Source organism: Misgurnus anguillicaudatus, chromosome 3 (genome assembly GCF_027580225.2).
Source record: "Misgurnus anguillicaudatus chromosome 3, ASM2758022v2, whole genome shotgun sequence".
NCBI lineage: Eukaryota > Metazoa > Chordata > Actinopteri > Cypriniformes > Cobitidae > Misgurnus > Misgurnus anguillicaudatus.
The window spans coordinates 31,881,834-31,907,421 of NC_073339.2; the positions used below are offsets into that span (position 1 = coordinate 31,881,834).

Consider the following 25,588-nt stretch of genomic DNA (forward strand, 5'->3'; position numbering starts at 1 on the left):
TAGAAAAAAAGTAGTGCAGGTCATTTTGGTGGACGAACAAGACATTTCATTAGTACAGTGACCCAGATGGCAAAAGTATTCAGGACGCCTACTTTTGTAGTCATCACACAGTACAAACTGCTTGATTACCTTGACACGTGTTCAATGGCATCCTGGAAGAACACAAGCTTGGTTTCCTTGGAGAAGGTGGCGTTATAGTCATCCAAGTAATCTTGCATTACCTGTCGGATCTTCTCCATGTCTGTTAGATCCTCATAGACCCGGTCAGCCTTGTCTGCACCAACCTGCATGGTGTTACCAATATGCTATTCAAAAATGTAATCTATATAAACAATGCAGCACCATCGGCAATTTGTTAACTTTTTCCCACGCCATTGATGAGTTATCTCGTCAATTAAAGACAGGGTGCATAATCTCTGAAAGCCAATGTTGATATTTGAAATCACCTAAACAAACACGCCCCTACGCCAATAGAATCTGGACCTTCTTTTGATAGACACGCCCCTTACTGTTGATTGGCTACAAGTGTGTTTTGGTAGTCGGCCCAACTCTCTTTTCCAAAGCGTTTTTAAGATATCGTGCACTCTGCTTTTAAGAGTAAACATTTGCATAAAAAATTTGTTCCTGATTAATTTTTATGTTAATCTGCAATACCGCGATTATCCAGTAGACTTATCCAATTTATTAAAAAAAAAACTGAAGCAAAAACGTTATTTACCAATTTTAAACTCTGTGTATGTTTTGATAATCGTTCTGAATCTGATCTCTGACCAAATTCCTTTACAAAAATGCTATTATTTTAGCTTTTTTTTTTTTAAATACCCATATTTAACACTTAATAAGCAGAAAATATAAAAAATATAGATAGAATGAAAACGTTTTTTTTCCCCATTTTGTTTGTTTGTTTGAAAGCAAAGGGGCTTTTTCATTTTATATATTTGTATGTTTATATATTTTTAGAAGAAAACTTTCCTGGAAGGAATTTTGTGAAACTTTTGTAAAAATCACCAAAAATGCTAGGGAGCAACTTTTCAAAAAATGGCTGGCGGGAAATGTGTTAATATATATTACTTTTTGTATTATTTATTTTATATTATTTTATATGATTTAAATTTAGTAATTATAAGTACTCTATTAGAATGTACACACGTTAAATTAATCTACACAACATTAAAATATATAACTAAAATACAAAAAAAATTATATTACCTTGATGAAATCTCCAAAAATGATAGGCTGGTTGACAAAGTACATAGGCTCTATGTTTATGTTGAAATATTTACCTGTTGGGTAAAGGAAATGTTTCAGAATTAGTCAGCCACCGATCTTTACTGTAGCCACTGAGTGATAGAATGGGGGCAAAATAAAAAATAAATTGATCATTTTGATAATGTCATGCAGTGTACTACGGAGGATAACACTGCTTTAACCTGTATATAAACGTTTAAAAGGCTTGGATTAAAATAACTAAATGCTTATAAGATGCAATGATTTTAAACTAAGAATGCACTGATAAAAAAATTTGTGTTCCAATACAGATATTCAATTACTTAGAATGGCGTCTACCGATAACGATAGATAGATAGATAGATAGATAGATAGATAGATAGATAGATAGATAGATAGATAGATAGATAGATAGATATCTGTTGTCATTGTCAACCAATTCAAAATAATCACACAACATGATTTTATTGCGTTTCCGTCCCTTTTGATAGCCAGGAAATATCGATACTAGAGCCTGACCGATTTATTGTTTTGCCAGTTTTATCAGCCAATAAGCCTGTCGCAGATATATCTGTATCAGCGTATATGACACATAAGATATAAAATGTGTTTATTTATATACAGTATATTCTGTCATGAACAGCAGGCAGAACCCAAGCGCAGATGTTTTCGTGGGAAACAGGACGTGGGGAAGGAGTTCAGACATGCTTGATCGGCTGCGCTGGCTCCATTGGCTGCACTAACTGCCTAGGCTGTGCATGCTTCGTCAGCTGTGCAGGCTGCATCTTCCTCAACTCTGCGAGCAGCTCATCTATCAGAGCTTCCGATGCCCTTACTTCCCGGCTCGTGACCATGCATTGGGCGGCTGGGTGGCCCCACATCCTGTTAGGTGGAGGAGGTGTCTTCAGAGGGGGGTCGGCCTCTGCCAAAGCAGACATCGTCTGCTGGGTTCTATTGTGGTTTGTTCGTTTTGTATTTTTCTTGTGAGTAGTCAACTCTAGTCTAGTGTCAAGTTTATTGTCTAGTGTGGTGTGTTTAGTTTCTGTAATATCTTGTTCCATGTTGCTTGCCCCCACAAGGGTTTTGTTTTCTTGTTTTGTCTTTGTAAAATAATGCATTTTCTGTTACCCCCGAAATCACCTGTGATTGGGTTCTTCATCCTGTTCCTGACAATATTCTGTTTATGTATTTACTTATATACACTCACCTAAAGGATTATTAGGAACACCTGTTCAATTTCTCATTAATGCAACAGTGTAATGGTGTGGGGGATGTTATCTTGGCACACTTTAGGCCCCTTAGTGCCAATTGGGCATCGTTTAAATGCCACGGCCTACCTGAGCATTGTTTCTGACCATGTCCATCCCTTTATGACCACCATGTTACCATCCTCTGATGACTACTTCCAGCAGGATAATGCATCATGTCACAAAGCTTGAATCATTTCAAATTGGTTTCTTGAACATGACAATGAGTTCATTGTACTAAAATGGCCCCCACAGTCACCAGATCTCAACCCAATAGAGCATCTTTGGGATGTGGTGGAACGGGAGCTTCGTGCCCTGGATGTGCATCCCACAAATCTCCATCAACTGCAAGATGCTATCCTATCAATATGGGCCAACATTTCTAAAGAATGCTTTCAGCACCTTGTTGAAGCAATGCCACGTAGAATTAAGGCAGTTCTGAAGGCGAAGGGGGTCAAACACAGTATTAGTATGGTGTTCCTAATAATCCTTTAGGAGTGTACAGTACCAGTCAAAAGTTTGGACTCACTTTCGATTTATTTCCAAACTTTTGAGTTGTACTGTAAATAGATTACAGTACTGTAGTATAATATACTGTAGAATGTGTGTACTGCACTATAATATACACAAAGAATATCTATTTTTATGCCGTAATATCTGTATCTGCCCCCAAAAAACCCATATTAGTCGGGCTCTAATCTGTACATCCCTATTTTAAACAGTACAGTAGGAAATCTTTGCCAGTCAACCTGTTTATTATGTTTATTGTTTTGTTAATGAAAGTATATTAGTATTTTGATTCACTCCTTGTCTCCATCGTCTCTCTCCATTCACATTACGTGACAGGAAACATGCTGCAATGACTTACATTAACTTTCAGGACTTCCAAATATACTGTATGAGGACTAGCCGAAATAAAAATTTGACAGGCAGGTGCTTACTGGCCATCTCAGAGACGATAGTATTAAAATAAGTCTTGTCCTCGTTGTTGATGAGTCGATCATGAAAGACACGCTGACATTCGTGACAGAACAAACGGAAAATCTGCGTCTGATCTCTCACCGTAGTCGGCTCACACTGCAACATACCTGCACATACATATGAAGAAGCCAAACATAAAAACAGACACTCAAAGTCATCCATATAGAAACTGAACATTTGGCAAAGATTCGCTTTGTTTTTATGTAAAACTGCAGGCATAAACAAATGTCTATAGAGTAATAACCAGTGATGGATGACCTTTTAAAGACAAATAAACATCATCAGATTACAGTTGTGCCCTTCAGATTTAGTTTATACCAACAGTAAACCTGCAGAGAAATACCGCCTACAATTCTTCACCTTGAAGAGTCTTAAACCATAGCAGAGCATTTTAACTGCCCCAAAGGGCTTTTAAATTATAAGAGAGCGTTTTATTGGTCACTTAAGAGCTCTGAAACAAAAAAATAAGCACTTTCGTGTATTTAGGCACAACAGATGCTCTGGATAAAATACAACTGTGAGATGTCTTTTGTATGTTCGATAATTTTTTTGCAAACATCTTCGCCTTTATAATGTTTATACTGTAGATGTGTACCCTAGTGTGTGTGCATTTCTCCTACCCTGCACGCATTTGGAGAGGTCTCTAAGATTGAAAACATAGTGAGATTTGGCCGGTGATGGCAGCAGATCTACACTCATACGCCGGTAGATCTCGAGAGCAGCATCCACGATGCTGTCAGCTGCTTGTTTTACTGCTGTTGGAAATTCAGTGAGGAAACCACCCAAAATGGCCTACATAAACAAGCACAAAAGTACACAAGATAGAGTTTAGGATACCAATACATCAAAGCATTAAGATATAAACGCTCTAGGACTGAAGCCAGGTTGACACTTGACTTCTGTACCTGATTATAAGGGCAAGCTTAAAAAATTAACATCATGTCTCCTTAGGATCAAAGGAAGTGCTTCACTTTACAAATTTTTGTAAGTATCTTGGGATAAAAGCATCAGCTAAATCCTTAAAGGATTCATCCATTTTCTGCAGTGCATTTGCAACAGTGAATTTTCTACTTTTTCAACATTATTTGAGATAGTGAAAAACTATTGTGAGTGCAATGTAAGTCACTTTGGAGAAAAACATGTGCCAAATGTATAAATGTAGTTTAAGTGTAATTCTACAAGTTTAAGATCTGTAGCCAATGTGACTTTTACATTTAAAGGATTAGTCCATTTTCTTAAAAAAAAATCCAGATAATTTACTCACCACCATGTCATCCAAAACGTTGATGTCTTTCTTTGTTCCGTCGAGAACAAATTATGTTTTTTGAGGAAGGCATTCCAGGATTTTTCTTATTTTAATGGAGTTTGATGGACCCCAATACTTGGAAGTTTTAATGCAGTTTGGAATTCCAGTTTCGAAGGACTCTAAAGGGGGTCACACACCAGACGCGCAGCTCAGCGCCGCGCCGATTCACGTCTAGAACAACTCGGAGGTATCGTACACCAGAAGTGCACATTTAATAAGCTTAGTCAGATAGCGTTTACTTCAAAATTCAAAATATACGTTAGCAGCCAATGTTTATCATTAATGATTTGGGACAAATATGATGTTATTTAATGTTAAACTATGTGAGTGCCACTCAGTGGCGCAACAGGGATTTGAGCAACTTCCTGAGTCAAAGCTGGGGGCCGCAGACAGTGTGCGTATACTCATAGAAAACAATGTGTTCGATTTTTTTAGAACGGCGCGGCGCTGAGCTGCGCGTCCAGTGCGCGACCCCCTTTAACAATCTCAAACGAGGCATAAGGGGTCTTATCTAGCAAAACGTGATTGTCATTTTTGGCAAGAAAAATAAAAAATATGCACTTTTAAACCACAAATTCACATCTTCCTCCGGTGGTGTGATGCGCTAGATCGACCACACGTAATACGCCATCACGTCAAGAGGTCACGGATGACGTATGCGAAACTACGCCCCAGTGGTTACAATTGTGGAGAATGTTGTTATATGTCGAACTAATGTCTTTGCGTCATTTTATTGTTTAAAATGGTCCGCAAATGCGTGTTTCATATATGTAACGTCACGTCACACAGCCGAAGGAAGAAGAGAAGCTGTTTCAAAAGTGCATTTTTTATTTTTCTTGCCAAAAATGACAATCGCTTCGCTAGATAAGACCCTTATGCCTCATTTGGGATCATTTAGAGTCCTTTGAAACTGCAATTTTAAACTGCATTAAAACTGTTAAGTGTTGGGGTTCATTTAACTCCATTAAAATGAGACAAATCCTGGAATGTTTTCCTCAAAAAACATAATTCCTTCTCGACTGAACAAAGAAAGACATCAACATTTTGGATGACATGGTGGTGAGTAAATTATCTAGATTTTTTTAAGAAAATGGACTAATCCTTGTAGAATAATGTAGAATTCACATTGGCTACAGATCTCAAACTAGTAGAATTACTTTATACATTTGGCACATGTTTTTCTCCAAAGTGACTTACATTGCACTCACAATAGTTTTTCACTATCAAAAATAATGTCGAAAAGTAGAAAATTCACTGTTGCAAATGCACTGCAGGACGTTGTTTGTTAAAAAAGTTGTTCTCATTTTTGGAAAGTAAGCTACACAAGCAATTTGGTATGGATCAAGCAATAGTGCCAAGCGTAGTTGTATAAAATGTTTGGGCTGTCCATTCAGAACCTTGGACAGCTCCATGTCTCTAGCTGCAAGTTCAGAACCATGGACAGCTCAAACTCTGACTCCATACTTGAAGGGATAGTTCACCCAAAAATGTTCACCCTCATGTTGTTTTAAAACTGTATGAGTTTCTTTATTCTGTATATTTTGATAAATAATGGTAAGTACACAGTTGATGGTACCCATTTTATTGGCTTCTATACTAGGAAAAACAAATACTATGGAAGTCAATGGGTACCATCAACTGTATTCTTATCTTGTTTTGTGTTCAACAGAATAAAAAAAAATTCATCTAGGTTTAGAAAAGCATGAGGGTGAGTAAATCTTTGGGTGAACTGTCCCTTTAACCATGCCAAAATCATGAACCATAAAAGCAGAACATTTATTCAAAACTACTCCAGCTATATATCTGACCTTAAAGATCTGTTTGAGGCTGTGCTCAGAGGGTGTCGGAAGACAAAGCATGCTAAAATGGCGGATGAAACGAGGAGTTACAGGGTTACGACCTCCACCAGGGGGTGCACAGGCTGCAGCTATGGTCATGTCCTGTGGGGATGAGAAAAAGAAAGGTGGAGTGAAATTAATGCAAATGAAAAATATCCACAGGATATAAATGAGATTTTTTGACACTTTCACCATTCTCATCAATCCTTTGCTGGAAGAAATTAATGTATTATTGAATAATACCCAAATTAAAAGAGAGCATTCATGACAGCTGGAAAACGTAATTACCAATTACTCTTCGAACGACTGAAAAATCATTCAGGAAAAGTTGCTGCCTCAAAGTCAAAGCTGTGTCATATTCAGCCACCGAAGTGCTGTACTAAACCAGATTAATTTCCTCAAGGGCAAAACTCACTTCAGAACCACAAATCATTCTTTTAACCCTCAGTGGATTCTGCTCGCTTGTCACATTTTGTTTTTTATTTAATCACAAATCATATTTGAGATTGATAAGTGTTGACTGCAGAGTCTATGCTGTGGAGTAATTTCCCTGTAACCTTGGGAAATCGTGTAATTATCCTTGTTTACATTACACATTTTTGGTGGGTGTTTTTACAAACAAACAAGGGGTAGTAATGCGTAGTAATACATATTTTGCATTATTCAAATGTAACGACTTTGGATCAGAATCTGAATATCCAAGTTATTTAATTACACTGTTAAGAGTTATATACTCACCTTCATGTTGTTAGAAACCTGTATACATTTATTTGTTCTGATCAACACAAAGGAAGATATGTGTAATGAAGCAGTAAACTGAAGCACCTTTGACTTCCATACTAGGACTAAAAATGCTACTATGGAAATCAATGGTGCTCAAAATTTTTTTGGTTACAAACAATGCTCAAAATATCTTCCTTTGTGCTCAGCTGAACAAAGACATTTATATTCATGAATATCAGCTGATGTCACTCACATCTCAAACTTGTCTTTTTGAGTACCTGAAGTGGTCGCAAAAGAACTAGAAGCTATGCATCCAATATGTTGTGAGCATCAAAATCGCTATTTTTACAACACTAAGAAGGCTCAACACAACCTGATATTTCCCTCGAAGTATCACCTGGGTCTCCACACGTGAACCCGAGCATTGAGAACATTGTTTGTATACACAGAGTTTACTAAAAAGAAAGGTTTTGAACAACTGACTTTGGTTGTTTTGGCAGTCAAAATGTATCGATCTCCGAATGCGATGTAAGGAAGGAGGAAAGTAAAGATGGATAGCTCCTAAAGCATAGTTCCATATAAATGCACGGATAATTCGTTGTTTTGTTGCAAGTGAAAAACAATATTGACCTTCTAGTTGAAAAAAGAGCCTCATATGAGATTGATTCATTCGCATTCGGAAATTGATTCTTTATGTCTGGCAAAGATGGCAAGCGGACCACATAACAGCCAAATTTAGTTGTTCAAAACCTTTCTTTTTAGTAAACTCTGTGCTCAATGCTCGCGTTCATGTGTAGAGATCCAGGTGATACTTCGAGCAAAGTTTCATGTTGTGTCGCGCCTTCTTATGTTGTAAAATAGTGATAGTTCGGTAGCAGCGGACAACGGCTGGAAGAACGCATCAGGGATTGAGTAGGCATCACACCCTAACCAAGATATATTTTTTTAAAGTAGCGTTTCTTTCCATGACAGTCGAGATCAAAATGTTGTCTTTTGTAAAAATCATAGACAGTAAAAGATAAAAAATTTGTAAATCGTAGCAAGCTAGCCATAGCTTGTCAGTAGCCTACTGGTACTCGGTAGGTACTCAAGATGGCAGCAGGCATCTGGCATGACGTAAAGGTCACATGACTGATATTTATGAATAGGTTTGTAACAACATGAGGGACAGAATATTCATTTTTGGCTGAACTATCCCTTTAATCAAAAGAACTATTACCATTCAAAACCTGGACAATTTCTCCTAAGCTGTGTTTTTGGCAAGGAAAATGACATATGCATGTGTAAATCTGTGATCCTTACATGTATCTCCTTCCAGAAGAACTTTTCTCTGTCGTAAAAGCCATGAAAGTCCTGGAACTGTCTCAGGAGCTCTATGGGTGGCTGAGAACCATAAGTGTCCAGCTTTGGCATGTTCAAATCATCCACAAACACCAAAATCTTTTTATTGGCAGGAGCACCTGAGGCACACAAACATACAGGTATGTATGGTTTTCAGAACTGCATTTTACATCCTAATAATATCAAAACTGTAAAGTTGAGTACAAAAGACTTGTCCCTCACCCAGTACATTTTTTCTTTTCTTCTCCAATTTTGATTCAATGATCTCCTGGGTTCTGGCTGATGAGGTTTGGGCTGAGAAGTTGATGTAGACGGGGACATAACCTGCCTTTTCCTGCACACTGTTCAACAATGCTCGTGCCACAACAGACTAAAACACACAATAGGGTTATTTTAAAGGGCATTTTTACAAGCTGTAACATAAATCTCACGTGTGCCTAGAATGTTAGCTTAAAATCCCCCCTAAGGTCATTTGTTATACAGTAGCATATCCAATATGCCCCTATTTGGGTGAAAGCAATAAAGCGCTGTTTCATGTGGGCACCTTTAAATGCAAATGAGCTACTGCTTCTCACTCCCTTACCAGTAAACAGTGAGCGCTTTTGGTTAAAAATAGATCTGATTCCTGTGAATACAGTCTGAGACAATAGTATATTTAGCCACATTGGTGCTGTAATGTGCTTACAAACACCTTTAGAAAAGCTTTTGGATTAAATAACCAGTCTTTTAGTGACTGTGTGCGTGGCTTTGTGTTAAGTCACATTAATATGTCTTATGTTTAATGGAGTTTAAAAAAGAAGTAGAGGGTGGATAGGGTGGTTGTGTTCACACACTGTCAACACACATTTATGTCCAAATAAAAAAAGACTTTGTAAAAGTGGATTTGCAAAATATGTGTCATGGTTCTGCCATCTTGTCCTTTGTTTAATCTTGTCTTGTGGCAGAATCATGACAGACCCATGTTTTGTGTGGGTTCACGTGGTCTTAGTATTGGTTTACTAGACCACGTGTTCCCTGTGTCTTGTCTCTTTTACCCCACTCCCTTGTTGTTCTCATCTTCATTGTTTAATTCCTGTCACCTGTTGCCCTCATTAGTTGTCCTCTAATTAAGATCCTTGTGTTTGTTGTCCTGTGCTTGTGCATTGTTCCAAAGTCCTGTAAGTACGCTGTCCTAAGTCTAGTCTAGTCAAGTGTATTATATAGTTGTGTTCTGTCAAGTTCATTGTTTAGTGTAGCCCTGTTTTGTGTTTTAGTGTAGTTTAGTGTCTGCCCTGATTAGTGTTTACTCCTGTTTTAGTTTTCCTGTTTATATTGTTTTGCCCCCTCGTGGGTTTTGTTTTCTGTTTTATTCATTAATAAATATCCTGAGTTAACCCCTTGTTGTCTGCATTTGGGTTCATCCATACATCCTCATAACAATATGTGCCCTTTTAGCAATTTCTAGAGCCTAACAAAGGTAACCTAGCTGTTCACAAACATTAAGGGCCCTATTTTAACGATCTAAGCGCATTGTCTAAAGCGCACAGCGCAACGTCTAAATGGGTGTGTCCGAATACACTTTTGCTAAATTAATGATGGGAAAAATGGTTTGTGTGCCGAGCACATGGTCGAAAAGGGTTGTTCCTATTTTTTTAATGATTAATGGGAGTATTTTGGGCGTAACGTGCAATAAACCAATGAGAGTCTCAGCTCTCATCCCCTTTAAAAGCCAGTTGCGCTGGCACTATGTCTAATCCCTATTTAGATGACGGACTCTGTAAACTGAAAAACTAAGCAGAGGAAGAAGATCCCCAGTTTAATATTAATGTTAAATAATTGTGCTGTTTTTCACTTGTATTGTAATTGTTATTTTTTTTATTAAAACCTTTAAAAAGCAGGCTTTTAATTGCTTTAAATGTATGGCTATCCAATATCATCAAAAAATATTTACAAGTATGTAAGAAAAGGTTTGTACTCTAAAAATACTTTATTTGTTAACAGAAGATTTTACAAACGGCTCTCCGCACGTTTTAGCACTTGGACAGCGTCATGAGTTTTTTTTAAGCATTACTTAAAAATGTTTCTCATTTCACCATATCCACAGGTACAGAGTCATCATATACAATACATCCCAAAAATTTTTTTACTTTATTTACTTACCAGGCTACAGGTGAAGCAGCTCTTTGCGCCTTCTAACGTCTCATAGTTAGTCCTCATTTATGTCCAAGAGACTCAATAATAATCTTTTACATTCAATCCTTTGATTTTTCATATTTAAAAGCGTTTTTGTGCTGCTGCACATTCATGAATGTGATAAGCAAACCCGTGTTGTCGTCCCGTTTATAGGCGCATATTACTACTGCGCTCTTTAAATAACAAAAAACATATTGCACCATTGACTTTAGACTAGGTTTTTTTTGTTGGTCAATGGCGTAGTCTATTTTAGTTGCCTCAAAATAACAAATAACAATGCGCCTGAACACACCTCGTTTTCAGACCAGAACGCCCATGGGCGCAAAAGGTGGCGCAAATGCATTTACTATTTAAACAACGTGGCGCTAAACATGAAAATGATAATTGCACAGGGTGGAAACTAGCAAAAGACACTTGCGTCGTGCATTGCGCTGCATTGCGCCTGGTGTAAGATAGAGCCCTAAATCCGTTAAACGCTGTCCAACTTACCTTCCCTACTCCAGTGATGCCAGTAAAGAGAACGGAGTGATTGACAGACAGCAGTTTTTCCATTAAGTATCCGTATCTCACAGTGTCTGTGGTGGGTACCAACATTTCAAAGAAGGGGATCTCACTGTTATATTGAAAGAAGGGAATAATCTTCGCCCATGGCTCCAAGCAACCAATATCAAAGTTCATATAAACACTCCACAAATCACCTCCACTGGGCAACTGTTAAAGAGTCAGAAAGTATAAGAGAGAGAGAGAAAGAAAGAAAGAAAGAAAAATAGATAATATCTTTTTAGAACGTTCTCTCATCAGTTACTAGCCTGTATTATATTTTAACCCTTTGAAATTCTGCATAACCATTAATCTAAACTTTTTGGGCATTACTAACATGAACCATAAAATCTCCTAAATGACTACTGGATAATGCAGTAACAAATACAGTATATGACATAACAAAATAAAAGAACATAACATCAAAGTCATTGGTGAGAGATGGAATTTTCTCATCATGTACTGGGGACTATATGCTGTGCCAACCAATTTGAGAAACAATGTGTTACAGTAAATGTTTTACATCAAATACTACTATAGGATCTCAAATAAATCTTTGGTGTCCCCAGAGTACATATGCGAAGTTTTAGCTCAAAGTACTTCATAGATAATTTATTACAGCATGGTAAAATTGCCACTTTGTAGGTGTGAGCAAAAATGTGCCGTTTTTGGGTGTGTCCTTTTAAATGCAAATGAGTTGATCTCTGCAATAAATGGCAAGTGCCAGGGTTGGATAGTAGAGATTTAGGGGCTGGACACACCCAAGCTTTTACACCTGCGGATAGCACATGTTTTCAATTGATTCCAATGGAAACTCTGGGTTTTTCAAATAAGCAAGCAGCTAGCGGGAGTTTTTCCGCGCTGAAAACCGGTGCTCTGGATTTTTTCGTGCTCAGTGCTGAGCGCCGAGAGTTCAAAAATATTCAACTTTGGTTGAAAAGCTCCGCTCGTCAATGTCAGTTCTCACACGGCCGTCCAATCACAGTGGAGGAAGGGCGGGACATTACCACAGCAACCAACCGGCTCACAGCTGAAGTATCACAGCTACCAAAGCGCTCGGCTGAAAAACAGCTGGCATTCGGCGTCCTCAAGGCGTTTTCAGCAGCGTTTAAAAGTTTTGGTGTGTCCAGCCCCTAAGGGACGGTATTATCCCCTTCTGACATCACAGGGGGAGACAAATTTCAATTACCTATTTTTGCACATGCTTGCAGAGAATGGTTTACCAAAACTGGTTAATAGAAGCACTGGGGACCCAATTATAGCATTTAAACATGGAAAAAGTCAGATTTTCATGATATGTCCCCTTTAAGTATATATGTATGGTAGTGTGTTTACAATGTGTAAGATTGTCTGTAAGCCTCACTGAAAGCTGTATGTTTTATTATCTGATGATGTCAAGGTAAGACAGAATAATAGGAGAGGGAACACTTATCTATGCCTGCAGATTTTCATGACAGTTTGATAACTATATAAATAAAACAAACATAACAAGTTTTCTGTAGAAAATGTGAGAAGTGCTCATATGTGCAAGCTATGGTGTTAAGGGGTGTTTGCTAGAGCATTTAAGGAGAGCTGTGCCAAATAAACCAAACAATTAAGATGGCCCAATAAGGTACACGTAAGCTAAGAAACAAACAAACAAATTTAAGGTTAATGAATTACATCATTAAATATCATCATTAAATTATCAGCAGTGGTTCTCAAACTTTTTCAGCATGCCCCCCCCCCCATGTAGGGTCCATTCCCTTTTTTATTAATCCTAATAAAGTTAGGGCTTTAAATCTCAACCCCAAGTTTGAACAAGAGTGATAGGTATGCTTACCTTAAAGAAGAAAAGACAGCTACAAAATCACACAGTATCACTTACCATGTATTGAACCCATATTTAAAACTAGAAGAGAAACACATTCCCCCTTAACAAGTATTATTATCTGGGCATTTTCTTGCACCCCTTTTTACACCTCTTTCCATCTTATGACCCCCACTCCTCCCATCTCTGGCTCATTCGAAATTGCTCTGTGGAATACTAATAATGATCCTTCTCGCTCCATTTTGACCTTCTACAATAAATATCACTCCTCCATCCTTACACAAATGCCTGGAACATATTGTTTTCCTATAGTCTCGCTTTCATGAAATATTCCAGAGGATAAGTTTATGAATTTTAGTGAGAGAGTAGGCACTCAGATCTTATAAAGAATAATGAAAAATATAACTATATTTATATACTGTATACACTAAAAAGACCTCTTCTGTAAGTTAGGTTAATGTGCTTTACTAAGGGTCAAACCCGCCTAGAGGGATCCAGTGTCTCTAATGTTTCATGTCAGCTTGACTTAGCCATTTGACAGTAGTTTATGAACACTGAAAAAGATGCATTATAATAGGACTAGAGAAATAATTCATGATCTTCAGATTATATTACATTTATCAGAATGGACCTTCCGAGGTCACAATTCAAAGATTCCCCTAAATCCTAGTGAGACTCTAGTTTTGTTTTATTTTTCTAATAAAATACACTGTAAAAAAATTCAGCATGAATTTAAAACATCTTGGTTTTGCAAGTCAATTCAATATACTCTTTTTGGTTCTGACCTGTGAATAGTTGATTTTTTTTTTTTACAGTGTATCTACTGAAACAGCATGTCAACATAAACAGGCAGGGAGTTTCTTTAGTTTCTTTGACATAATATGAGGATATTTCAGTGGTATGAGGTCAAGGCCTTGTTGAGTAAAGGTAATGTACCTTTGCATCGCTGTTGTCTTCAAACTGCTGTCTGATAAAGGTGTCAAATGTGTCCCAGTGGCTGTCGATCAAATTTCCGCCCACTGCCCACAGGTAGCAGAATACAAATGTCTGACAAATAACACTGTTTAACTTACTGGACTCCTGCAAATGCAAGTGTAAAAAGGTCAAAAGCCATTCAAATCAAAATCTCAAGTCACCACAGTCTGTGTTTTGAAACCCCTTAACCCAGTAAAATCCCATGTCCTTGAGTACCTTGATAAACTGCAGCAACAGCAATATGTTAAAGTTACCAGTAAACAGATAAGTAATAAGTAATATAACTTTATTACTGTATGTACGATAAGTGTGTGCATTTATTGACATACATCTCATCCAATCAAAATATTTGGTATCAAAAATGTAACTTAGTTATATGATTTATAAAACATGTTGAAATAGGTAGAGGGTACTTATTAGGGCTAGGCGATTTGGCAAAAATTACATCTACACTGAAAAAAATGATTCATTGAATTTAATCAATTTTTTTGAGGTAAGTGGTTGCAATTAATTTATTTAAGCTACATTTAAAAAAAATTATATTTTATTTTACATTACTAATCTTTTTTGTTTTAATGTAGCTTAAATAAATTGATTGCAACCACTTACCTTACCTTAAATTGATTAAATTCAATGAATCATTTTTTTCAGTGTAGAACATTTGACCAAATTTTTATTTTTTTGCTAGTCAACTTAAACATAACTACAACAATACTGCAGTAACATTCTCTTTCCAATAACATTATTTTTATAAGATGCAAGAACATCTGGTTAAAGAAACTAAATTTTTTATCCAAGTGCACTAAAGAATAGTTATCAACATGGTATAAATATAAAATCAATTCACTTTTTTAAAATATCTTTACAGAAATTAGACATTGTTTATAAATAACATGGTAGCCTGAATGTGAAAACTAGAACTAAAACCTATGTTTAGGCATTGTTATAATGTTTTGTTGTATTAGATTGTAGTTTAAAGGGACACTCCACTTTTTTAATATATAAAATATTCAAATTTTCCAGCTTCCCTAGAGTTAAATTAAAGCAATAAACCCCAAGAAGCAGTGGGTTACCAGTGCATTTTATAACAGCTAAGGGGCGTTGTTAGGCACGACGCGAAGCGGAGTGCCTAAACCCCCTTAGCTGTTATAAAATGCACTGGTAACCCAACGCTTCGAGGGGTTTATTGCGTTTATAAAACGGTTACTTCATATGCATAAAGTTAGCGGGATTTTATAAAATAAAACACAAATAAGTTGTAATTATATTAGTATAAATATTACTCTTCCGCCAAACAAAGTAGTTCCTCAGAATCAAGTGTGACTGAAACAGAGCGCAGTTCACAAACAACACAGACGCAGCAAAGATACAATGAAAATATGATTAAAGACCGTGGTGTTTATTTTATAAATCACCATTCATCTCATTTATACATTAACATTTATATTGTGCTGTTGAAGTGATGATCAAATATGCTTGTAAGCATGCTGAACTCTTTCCCCATCAGCGTTTTTTTTTAAGTTGCCACCCGGTTTTAGTTTAATGCCTTACAGAAAAATTATCTTCTTTAAATAAACATAAATATAAAATGAAAGAACAGACCATCCGCTTTCAAACAACAACAACAACAACAAAAAGTTTCATCCTACCTTAATTTGTTCTCTTATCAGTTATCACCTCTCAAATTTTCAGCTAAAAGCGGAGATAATTCCATTTTTGTAAAGAACTTTAGTAAGAAATCATCAGATTCAGACAACAGTACTGCACGGTGTTTTCAGTGAATGCGTCAGTGTTTAAGTTGGGTAAGATCGCCACCCAGTGGATAATAGCGGGCGTATGAACTTCAGTTATAAACTCCTCAGACAACGTTTTCTCTTTATTGACGAGGTGACTCAACAGTATTTATTGACATTTATTTGGATATCGCTATTAATTGTGCAATTGTAGACAAATTAAAAATATGATTAAAGACTGTTGTGTTTATAAATCAGTACGCAGCAACAGTGGCGCAGTGATACTTATGTAATGTGGTCTGAACCGTGGGTTTACCAGTGTATTTTATCACGGCTTAGAACGCGTTTCAACCAATCAGAATGAAGAACCAGAACTGGCCGTTTTATAAATTAGATTTTTACAGTTTTGGAATACATTCAGCTGATCTCCGGGTCTGGTGGTACCACAATCCATTGAATCTGATTAGACCATTTAGCATCAGGCTCAAAAATAACCAAAGAGTTTTGATATTTTTCCTATTTAAAACTTGACTCTTTTGTAGTTACATCGTGTACTAAGACCGACAGAAATTTAAAAGTTGTGATTTTCTAGGCAGATATGGCTAGGAACTATACTCTCATTCTGGCGTAATAGTCAAGGACTGCCGTAACATAGCTGCAGGAGGCACAATGATATTACGCAGCAGCCGAAAATAGTCCCCTTAGTATCTTTCAATAACAGGGGACTATTTTCGAGCACTGCATAATATTATTGTAGCTCCTGCAGCCATGTTTAATTTTCTGTCGGTCTTATTACACGATGTAACTACAGAAGAGTCAAGTTTTAAATAGGAAATATATCGAAACTCTTTGGTTATTTTTGAGCCCGATGCTAACGATCTAATCAGATTCAATGGATTGTGCTAAGCTATGCTAAAAGTGGTACCATCAGACCCGGAGATCGGCTAAATGGATTCCAAAACGGTAAAAATCAAATGTTTACCTCTAGGGAAGCTGGAAAATTAGTATATCTTCAAAAAATGGAGGGTCCCTTTAAGTACTGCACACAGTCATAATCTACAATTCAACTATTATTTCTCTTTTAACTTTTCATAACATTCTCCTATGATTTGTTTTAAATTTTTCATTAATAATTTTGTCAATAATTTGGATAATGTATGCTATGAGTGATTTCTTTTAACAATTCTTTAAAATGAATCTGTTCAAATAAGATATCATTATTAGTTTGCGAATCATACATATCTAGTCACGCTGTTCACCTTGCCGACGAGGACATCGCAAACATTTTGTATAGGGTGTTTACTGTATTGTTTGCTTGGACAGTTTCATTTCAATCAGACGAGCACTCACTGTGCAGACACGGCGCATCATCTGCACTAAAATAGATGCAGTCAGCGCAGACATGTTTCATATGCAGCTATAATTACACAGGTTTAGGTCATGGTTTCAGTCATCTGTACTGTTGTTTGTTGCTTTTGAAGAATAGATCTGAGGTGACAAACCTGATCGCCAAAATATATAATATAAAAGCCACAGGAGAACACTATTACATCCAAATGGTAATTGCTTACATGAAACCTAAACCCCATAATGGTTGTCTAGCTTCAGATGAACATTTTGATGGTATGCTTGTCACTGTGTGTCTTTTTTTAAGGTGGGTAGTTAGTAACATTATTTTATGTTGCTTCAAAACACATACTGTATGGCAAAGGTCTTGTTTCCACATACCGTTTTCCCCGCCATTGACAAGTTTTTCCGGCAATCCGCAATACCGCTATTATCCACTAGGTGGATAATACTACCTCAACTTAAAAATCTAGAAGTAACACCCTAGGGCAAACAGCTGTATGTCCATGTATGTTTTGAGGATCACTTTGAATCTGATCTCTATTACAACTTCACAAAAATGGAATTATCTCAGCTTTTTGCTCAAAATTTTTTATTTTTGAAGAAACCTACTAATATTTGAGAGGTAATAAAAAGAGAACAAATGAAGGAAGAATGATTTTTTTTGAAAGCAGAGGGTCTGTTTTTTCATTTGATATATTGTATGTTTAAAGAAGAAAATTTTTTGGAAGTTATTAAACTTTTGTGAAAATCAAAGCGTAATGCTGCGTTCAGATCAGCCGCGGTAGAGGCGTCAAGTGCGAGTGATTTTAATGTTAAGTCAATGTGAAGACGCGTTGAAGCGCGTCTGGAGGTACTGCGGCGCGGTAGACGCGATTCCGCCTCATTCGCATGACGCGAATTTCCATGTGAATGTCTCGATGACTAGAATTTCACGCACGGCTTTTCACGAAATTCAAGTCATTTAATGCTGCGTTTACACCAACCGCATTTGAGGCGTCAAAATCGTGTCTACCGCACCTAGTTTCCCACTTGAACAGTTTGAATGCATTCGCGCATCTAGAGCAAAGTAGACGTGCAGAAAAAGCAAGCATTTGACGTGTGTCAGAGGCGAAATCCGCTTCTTGTGGGAGGGGCAAGTTGTCTGTTTGCATGATGGCTGATGTTGATTGTGCATTTATCGAGAGAGTTACCGGTTTGTATTTAGTCACCTTGCTATAGGGGGAAAATAAATGGCGCGGGTCGATAAACTTCACCTGACTCAAAAGTGAAATGTGTATTTACAACTTACCAGGTTGCCCAATGTCCTCATTGACTCTCTTCCAAGCAAGGTCCTTTTTATTCCTGTCTCTATAGAAATAAGAACTTGTGTCGTATAGCTCCGGGTGACTGCTCACGGACAATATCAAGCATTCCTTCATGTTTAATGAGTGACTTCGGGTGGGGCTGCTGCCACAGCAGCAAGCAGGCTCCTGATTGGATAAACGCGGCGCGAAAATCCGCCAAAGTTTAAATTTGGGCGTCAGCCGCAAATTCGTGTCAAACGCAAAATGCACAAAAAGCACCATTCGCATGTACCGCGCCAAACACTCAATTTGCGCCTCGAGACCTCCAGATGCACGTCAACATGTCTTCACATTGACTTAACATTGAAATCACTCGCGCTTGACGATGTAAACGCAGCATGAGACATTCACACAGAAATTTGTGACATGGGAGGGGCTTATGCGACTCCGCTGAGACTCTGCTCACTTGCTGTAATAACGTCACTACTACAGCAAGGTCCTGATTGGTTAAGTTCAGATTTTTCAACTTGCGCGTTTCCCGCAGCAACGCTCAATTTGCGCGGAACGCCCCATCCGTGCCGCTCGTACCGCACCGCAGGATGCCTAACCGCGTCTTTGCATTGACTTAACATGTAAATCACTTTCTTGGTGCCTCTACCGCGTCTGATGTGAACCCTACACTAGGCGCTTTCCATTCTTTATTAAATTCGTACTAGGAAACATATAGTATGAAATTTGTTCAACTAATGTATTTTAGTGAGTCAAGCTACATTATACTGTACCATTTTGAGGTTAGGTGCCCCGTCACTGAACAGTAGTGCTTCCAGTAGGCAGCAGAGGGTTGTGACTTTACTAATGTCCACCTGTGCGATGGCCTGCACACAGCGCTTTGATACAAACTGCAAGCCCTTCTCCACATATCGTTCAAACAGCTCCATCAGATATACATGTATGGGCTCTGTAATCTAAACACACACAAAAAAGCCTTTTTGTTAAAAGTTAACAATCATTATGTCTTAATAATGAACTGTAAGGTATCCTACAGCCAACTGCACTTAATGTACTGGTGGTGTTTCTTTTTAATGTCCACCTATAAAACTTTTGATTAAGACTTCTCATTGCTTCAAGGGCAATGGAGCAGTGTTAACACTCTGCTTTAGTGCGTCCCATGGGAACCCTGAGAGGTTTAAAGGCTTCACCTTCCCAGCGAGTCCCGTCAGCCACGTCTGAACGTAAGGCATCCACTTCAGCTCCTCTGGGTCAATGTACACCATCCCACAACGGCTTACCGTGGCAGGAGATGCCACAGCCAGGTCTTGCACCTGATTAAGAAAGACATGCGCAAGTGTGCATGACCAGCATTTAATTAAACAGGAAGCGCATGCAGAATTTAATTTAGAGGGAAAGAGCGTGAATGTGCCTCTCACCTCAAACACCATGTGAATGGAAGATGTGAGTTTTATCCTTTCACTGTTGGCCAAGCAAAGCATCTTATTATCATCCAGCACCGTATTCATGTTCTCGATCCACAGCGCGTCCACCGGGCCATCACTGATTACCCATTTGTGGTTGTCACTGAAGTCCTGGACCGCCGAGCGAACGCACAGTGCCATCAGACCATCCCGCCATTCCAGGGTCAGCGGGTTCACCTCACCGTAAAGCTCGCCCATGCTCACTGACTTTGGGTTAAGCACGTAGGTCTTAACAGGGCGGTAGAAGGGGTTTTGGTCTCCGGCTTGATGTAGGGTATCCAATGCATCTGCCAGTGTGCGGTAGACGACTGTCTTGCCACCCCCCGTAGGCCCCACAAGCATGACCCCATGACGAACCAGCATGGTCTCATAGAGTTGAATGACCTTGCTGATGATGCTTGGGAGGGGCTGGAGGGACTGCTGGCACAGGGAAGAGTAAATAGTGGACTGAAGGATGCCATAGTCATGCTCTGGAATGGTGACGCCGGGGAAGAGATCTGATAGTATGCCACTAAGGGAAGAAAAGACGAAGGAAGACGAGGATGGTAGAGATAAGACTGCTTGAATACGTCGTTTAAAGGTGCATTTTTTCAGTTTTACACATGGATAAATTAATAGTACTTTTGACAGGCATAATATGGAAAATGATCAAAACACAATGACTCAGTAGACACATATAGCAGGGTTTACTGTGTATTTATGCATAATGAAATTTTACATGCTAAAAAAATGTGTATATAATATTGTATAATTTTTGGTCACCTGAAAAGCACTGCATCGTCTTTAAGAAACTTTGGCAGGTTTGAGTCTCGCAGAGCTCTGATCAGCACCACATCTTCGCTCAAGTTAGGGTTTTCTCTTTTTAATGAACTGAAAATACATTAACAACAGTTTATGAATAGACATTTGAGTGGTTCTCATACATAAACTTTTAAGGCTTAAACTTGACTCTCTTGAGTATTTTCCAATTCATACGCATGTGTGTACATAATTACAGTACATAAAAGAGCTTTCATAGATCAGGCTTTGAAAAATATCACTTCTTTCACAAATCTAGAACTTGATTTTCACATCTAAATGTATTTTCTGTGTTTGTTTTGTATTTGACAAATTTACTAAAAGCTTGCACCAGTGCAAATGCCTCTTTTGCCATTAAACAACTACTAACAGGATTCATTAAAGACATGTCGTGAAAAATTAGTTTTGAAAAGGCATGGATAGTAGTTGTATGACTGACAATATTGCATATGCATTTGTAGGAGTTTCCCTTTAGGAAACAAAATGTATAGGAGTAGAGTATTTAAATGATTCATGTAGTGTAAATTAACAAAGTTTGCCCTCGTCAGTTATTAATGGTATTTGCACCATTATTTAATGCCCAAAAAACGCATGTCTTAGGGGCCAGTCACACCAAAAGCGTTTATGGCAGTTGCAGGCGCCTTTTTTGAATGATATTCTATGGGCAGTGCGCGTTAGCGCGCTGTTTATGCGCGCCGAGCGCCTTGCGTTTTTTTGCCGCCTGCCGCGCACGTGTTTTTGAAGGAGCGCTGAGAGCGGAGAAGGGCCCGACGTCATTCGCATCTTTCCATTGTCCAATCGAATTAGGGGAGAGGCGGGCCTTACGTGTGGTGAGGGAAGTTTACAGTTGATTTGTAGAACCGGACTCCACTCGCTCACTCTCTCCTGTGTGTTTGTGCACCTCTCGTCCTCAAACAAGGTCAGAGCAAGCGCCCTCTTTTTAAAGTTTCTGCTAATATGACAGTTAACAGCAAAAGAGCGCTCACGCTTCAATATTTGATTGACAAGACAGCTGACTCGGTGGTTGCTTAGCAATATGAAAATCCGCGTCGCACTGCTCTTTTTTAAAAAAGGCAGTGTGTCGCGCCTTGCGTTTGCAAACGTTTAAAGCGCTTTTGGTGTGACTGGCCCCTTAAAGAGGTCATATCATGAAAATCTGACTTTTTCCATGTTTAATGCTGAGTTTACACCAACCGCGTTTTGGGCGTCAAAATCGCGTCTACCACGCCTAGTTTGCCGCTTGAACACTTTGAATGACTTTGCGCATGTAGAGCGGAGTAGACGAGCGGAAAAAGCAAGCATTTGACTAGCATCAGAGGCAAACTCTGCTTCTTGTGGGAGGGGCAAGTGCTATGCGGTTGTCTGTTTGCAAGATGACTGATGTTGATTGTGCATTTATCAGTAGAGTTACCGGTTTGTATGTGGTAACCTTACTATAGGGGAAAATAAACAGTGCGGGTCGATAAACGTCACGTGACTCAAAAGTAAAATGTGTATTACAGCTTACCAGGTTGCCCGATGTCCTCACTGACACTCTTCCAAGCGAGGTCCTTTTTATTCCTGTCTCCTATAGAAATAAGAACTTGTGTCGTATAGATTCGGGTGACTGCTTATGGACAATATCAAGCGTTGGTTGAATGAGTGACTGGGGGGGGGGGCTGCCACCACAGCAGCAAGCAGGATCCTGATTGGTTAACGCGGCGCGAAATTCCGCCAAAGTTCACATTTTTCAGCCGCAAATTCGCGTGAACCGCAAAATGCACAAAAAGCACATTCGCGCGTACCGCGCACAACGCTAAATTCGCTCCTTTCGCGCGAGCTTCACTGAAATTCAGTTCTATAATTGGGACCCCAATGCTTCTATCAACCTAGAAAACGTGAAAAATACAGTATCAACCCAGTAAATTTGTTTGGGTAAGCCATGTTCTAGCCCAAAGAAATTTCCACTCCTGTCGACACTTTTTTTGAAAACCCATGACCTTGGCTTTATTAGTGCCATGCTCAACCAGCTGAGGCAGTAAACATTTACTCTCTTCCACCTCTCTTTTACCAATACACAAATCTACATAGATACACATAGGTTCACATGACACATATTTTACATGACGAGCCACACACGGCACGCCAAACACATATTTTGAATTCACGCCCTTTGAACGAGAAGTCACCAGCCGCAATTGTAAATGGTTAAACAATCTGTGTTGTTTTAAAGACAGAAAGAGAAAACACTTCGCTGCCAAAGACGAGTTTTTACAGCAATCCATATTTCCGCTATTATACACTATGTGGCTCTCTTACCCACCTTATAAAACACCACAGCTTATACGGATCCAAATGCAGTAAAAACTCTGATCTTTAACAAAAGTCCTTTACAAAAATGCAATTATCTCAGCTTTTTGTTCAAAAAGTATTTTTGAAGAAACCTACCCATATAGGTGATAAAACGAGAACAAATGAAAATAGGATGAAACGTTTTTGAAATGTTCAGCGGGTCATAAGATATAATGTATGTTTATATATTTAAAGCAAAACATTTTCTGGAAGGCATAAAACTTTTGTGAAAATCATACAAAATGCTAGCGCTAGCTGGCAACATTTTTTTAAATGCTGGCAGAGGAAATTTATGCCGCACATAAAAACTTTTTAATGTGTATGTCACTCACATAATAAAGTGTCAGTGACATAAGGCTTCCACATACACACGCCCTTAACTGTGTAAGTAAATACAAGCACGGTCCAGTGCTAATGAAGACTTTGACTGTTTTTGTTTGTAATTCGCTTTGGATAAAAGCATCTGGTAAGTGCCTTAGTGTAAATGTAATTGTTTACTGTTGGTCACGATGCTTGCCTTGTGCCAAATAGGCATATATCATCTGCTCAGAGGTTTCTTATGTAAGTTTTATTTCATTGCTGTTTACGCCACAGGCATTTCTATCTGCCTTGATCAAGTAAATGAGCATACTGTAAGCAAATGAAATCATGATCAAAGGCTGAGACAATGAAAGCGAATCTTAGAAAAAGTGGCCTAGAAAAACCTATGCAACCTAACAAATATCTGTTAGACTGCTGAAGTAAGTTGCCTGTCAGCATAATATTTTGTTCATATTGTAGTTGATTTTAGTGTACAATTAAACAGAAAGGAGCTATATGACTGTGATCGACCTTTTAGGCAACGTCTCTTTCACGTGAAATTTAGGGGCCGGTAAATCTGAAATTATTTACACCACTATAATGTACAGAAAAAACAAGTGAACAAAATACACTCACCTAAAGGATTATTAGGAACACCATACTAATACTGTGTTTGACCCTATTTCACCTTCAGAACTGCCTTAATTCTATGTAACATTGATTCAACAAGGTGCTGAAAGCATTCTTTAGACATGTTGACCCATATTGATAGGATACCCTGTAGCATCTTGCAGTTGATGGAGATTTGTGGGATGCACATCCAGGGCAGGAAGCTCCCGTTCCACCACATCCCAAAGATGCTCTATTGGGTTGAGATCTGGTGACTGTGGGGGCCATTTTAGTACAGTGAACTCATTGTCATGTTCAAGAAACCAATATGAAATGATTCGAGCTTTGTGACATGGTGCATTATCCTGCTGGAATTAGCCATCAGAGGATGGGTACATGGTGGTCATAAAGGGATGGACATTGTCAGAAACAATGCTCAGTTAGGCTGTGGCATTTAAAGATGCCCAATTGGCATGAAGGGGCCTAAAGTGTGCCAAGAAAACATCCCCTACACCATTACACCACCACCACCAGCCTGCACAGTGGTAACAAGGCATGATGGATCCATGTTCTCATTCTGTTTACGCCAAATTCTGACTCTACCATCTGAATGTCTCAACAGAAATCGAGACTCATCAGACCAGGCAACATTTTTTCAGTCTTCAACTGTCCAATTTTGGTGAGCTCTTGCAATTTGTAGCCTCTTTTCCTATTTGTAATAGAGATGAGTGGTACCCGGTGGGGTCTTCTGCTGTTGTAGCCCATCCGCCTCAAGGTTGTGCGTGTTGTGGCTTCACAAATGCTTTGCTGCATACCTCTGTTGTAACGAGTGGTTATTTCAGTCAAAGTTGCTCTTCTATCAGCTTGAATCAGTCGGCCCATTCTCCTCTGACCTCTAGCATCAACAAGGCATTTTCGCCCACAGGACTGCCGCATACTGGATGTTTTCCCCTTTTCACACCATTCTTTGTAAACCCTAGAAATGGTTGTGCGTAAAAATTCCAGTAACTGAGCAGATTGTGAAATACTCAGACCTGCCAGTCTGGCACCAACAACCATGCCACGCTCAAAATTGCTTAAGTCACCTTTCTTCCCCATTCTGACATTCAGTTTGGAGTTCAGGAGATTGTCTTGACCAGAACCACACCCCTAAATGCATTGAAGCAACTGCCATGTGATTGGTTGATTAGATAATTGCATTAATGAGAAATTGAACATGTGTTCCTAATAATCCTATAGGTGAGTGTATACTGTATAACACTGTTCTAGTAATTTTTAGATATTTTAAAGCAATAATATTAAACATGTCTTATTAAACAGCAAACGGATCAAATTTGGTTTTGGAAAAATAGAAAAATTACTTTTGATAGCAGACTTGTAAGGTCAAACTGTTAAAACATTATTAAGCTTGTACGCTATGTGTGCTTACTGGCATTTTTCTTAGAAACATCTCAGAAGCAGAAGACTGAATTAGTAGTCTCCATTCACTCACTAACTCATCTGATTGTCACTTACTGCTATATATTGGACATCTTTTTTGTTCAGCAGGTTT

General features: G+C 38.4%; 1 protein-coding gene across 1 annotated transcript in view; it reads right to left on the minus strand.

Annotated features, from left to right (window-relative positions):
- The window catches only part of dnah6 (dynein, axonemal, heavy chain 6), a 99,787-nt gene that overhangs the window by 48,969 nt on the left and 25,230 nt on the right, over positions 1-25,588 (minus strand). The window contains exons 35-47 of the mRNA XM_055205484.2: positions 20,761-20,868; positions 19,954-20,509; positions 19,726-19,848; positions 19,309-19,491; positions 14,122-14,265; positions 11,325-11,546; positions 8,886-9,033; positions 8,625-8,782; positions 6,570-6,701; positions 4,076-4,247; positions 3,416-3,562; positions 1,210-1,283; positions 130-284 (exon numbers count right to left, since the gene is read on the minus strand). Of these exons, the coding sequence (XP_055061459.2) occupies positions 130-284; positions 1,210-1,283; positions 3,416-3,562; positions 4,076-4,247; positions 6,570-6,701; positions 8,625-8,782; positions 8,886-9,033; positions 11,325-11,546; positions 14,122-14,265; positions 19,309-19,491; positions 19,726-19,848; positions 19,954-20,509; positions 20,761-20,868 (2,322 nt within the window). The remainder of the gene's footprint in view (positions 1-129; positions 285-1,209; positions 1,284-3,415; positions 3,563-4,075; positions 4,248-6,569; positions 6,702-8,624; positions 8,783-8,885; positions 9,034-11,324; positions 11,547-14,121; positions 14,266-19,308; positions 19,492-19,725; positions 19,849-19,953; positions 20,510-20,760; positions 20,869-25,588) is intronic.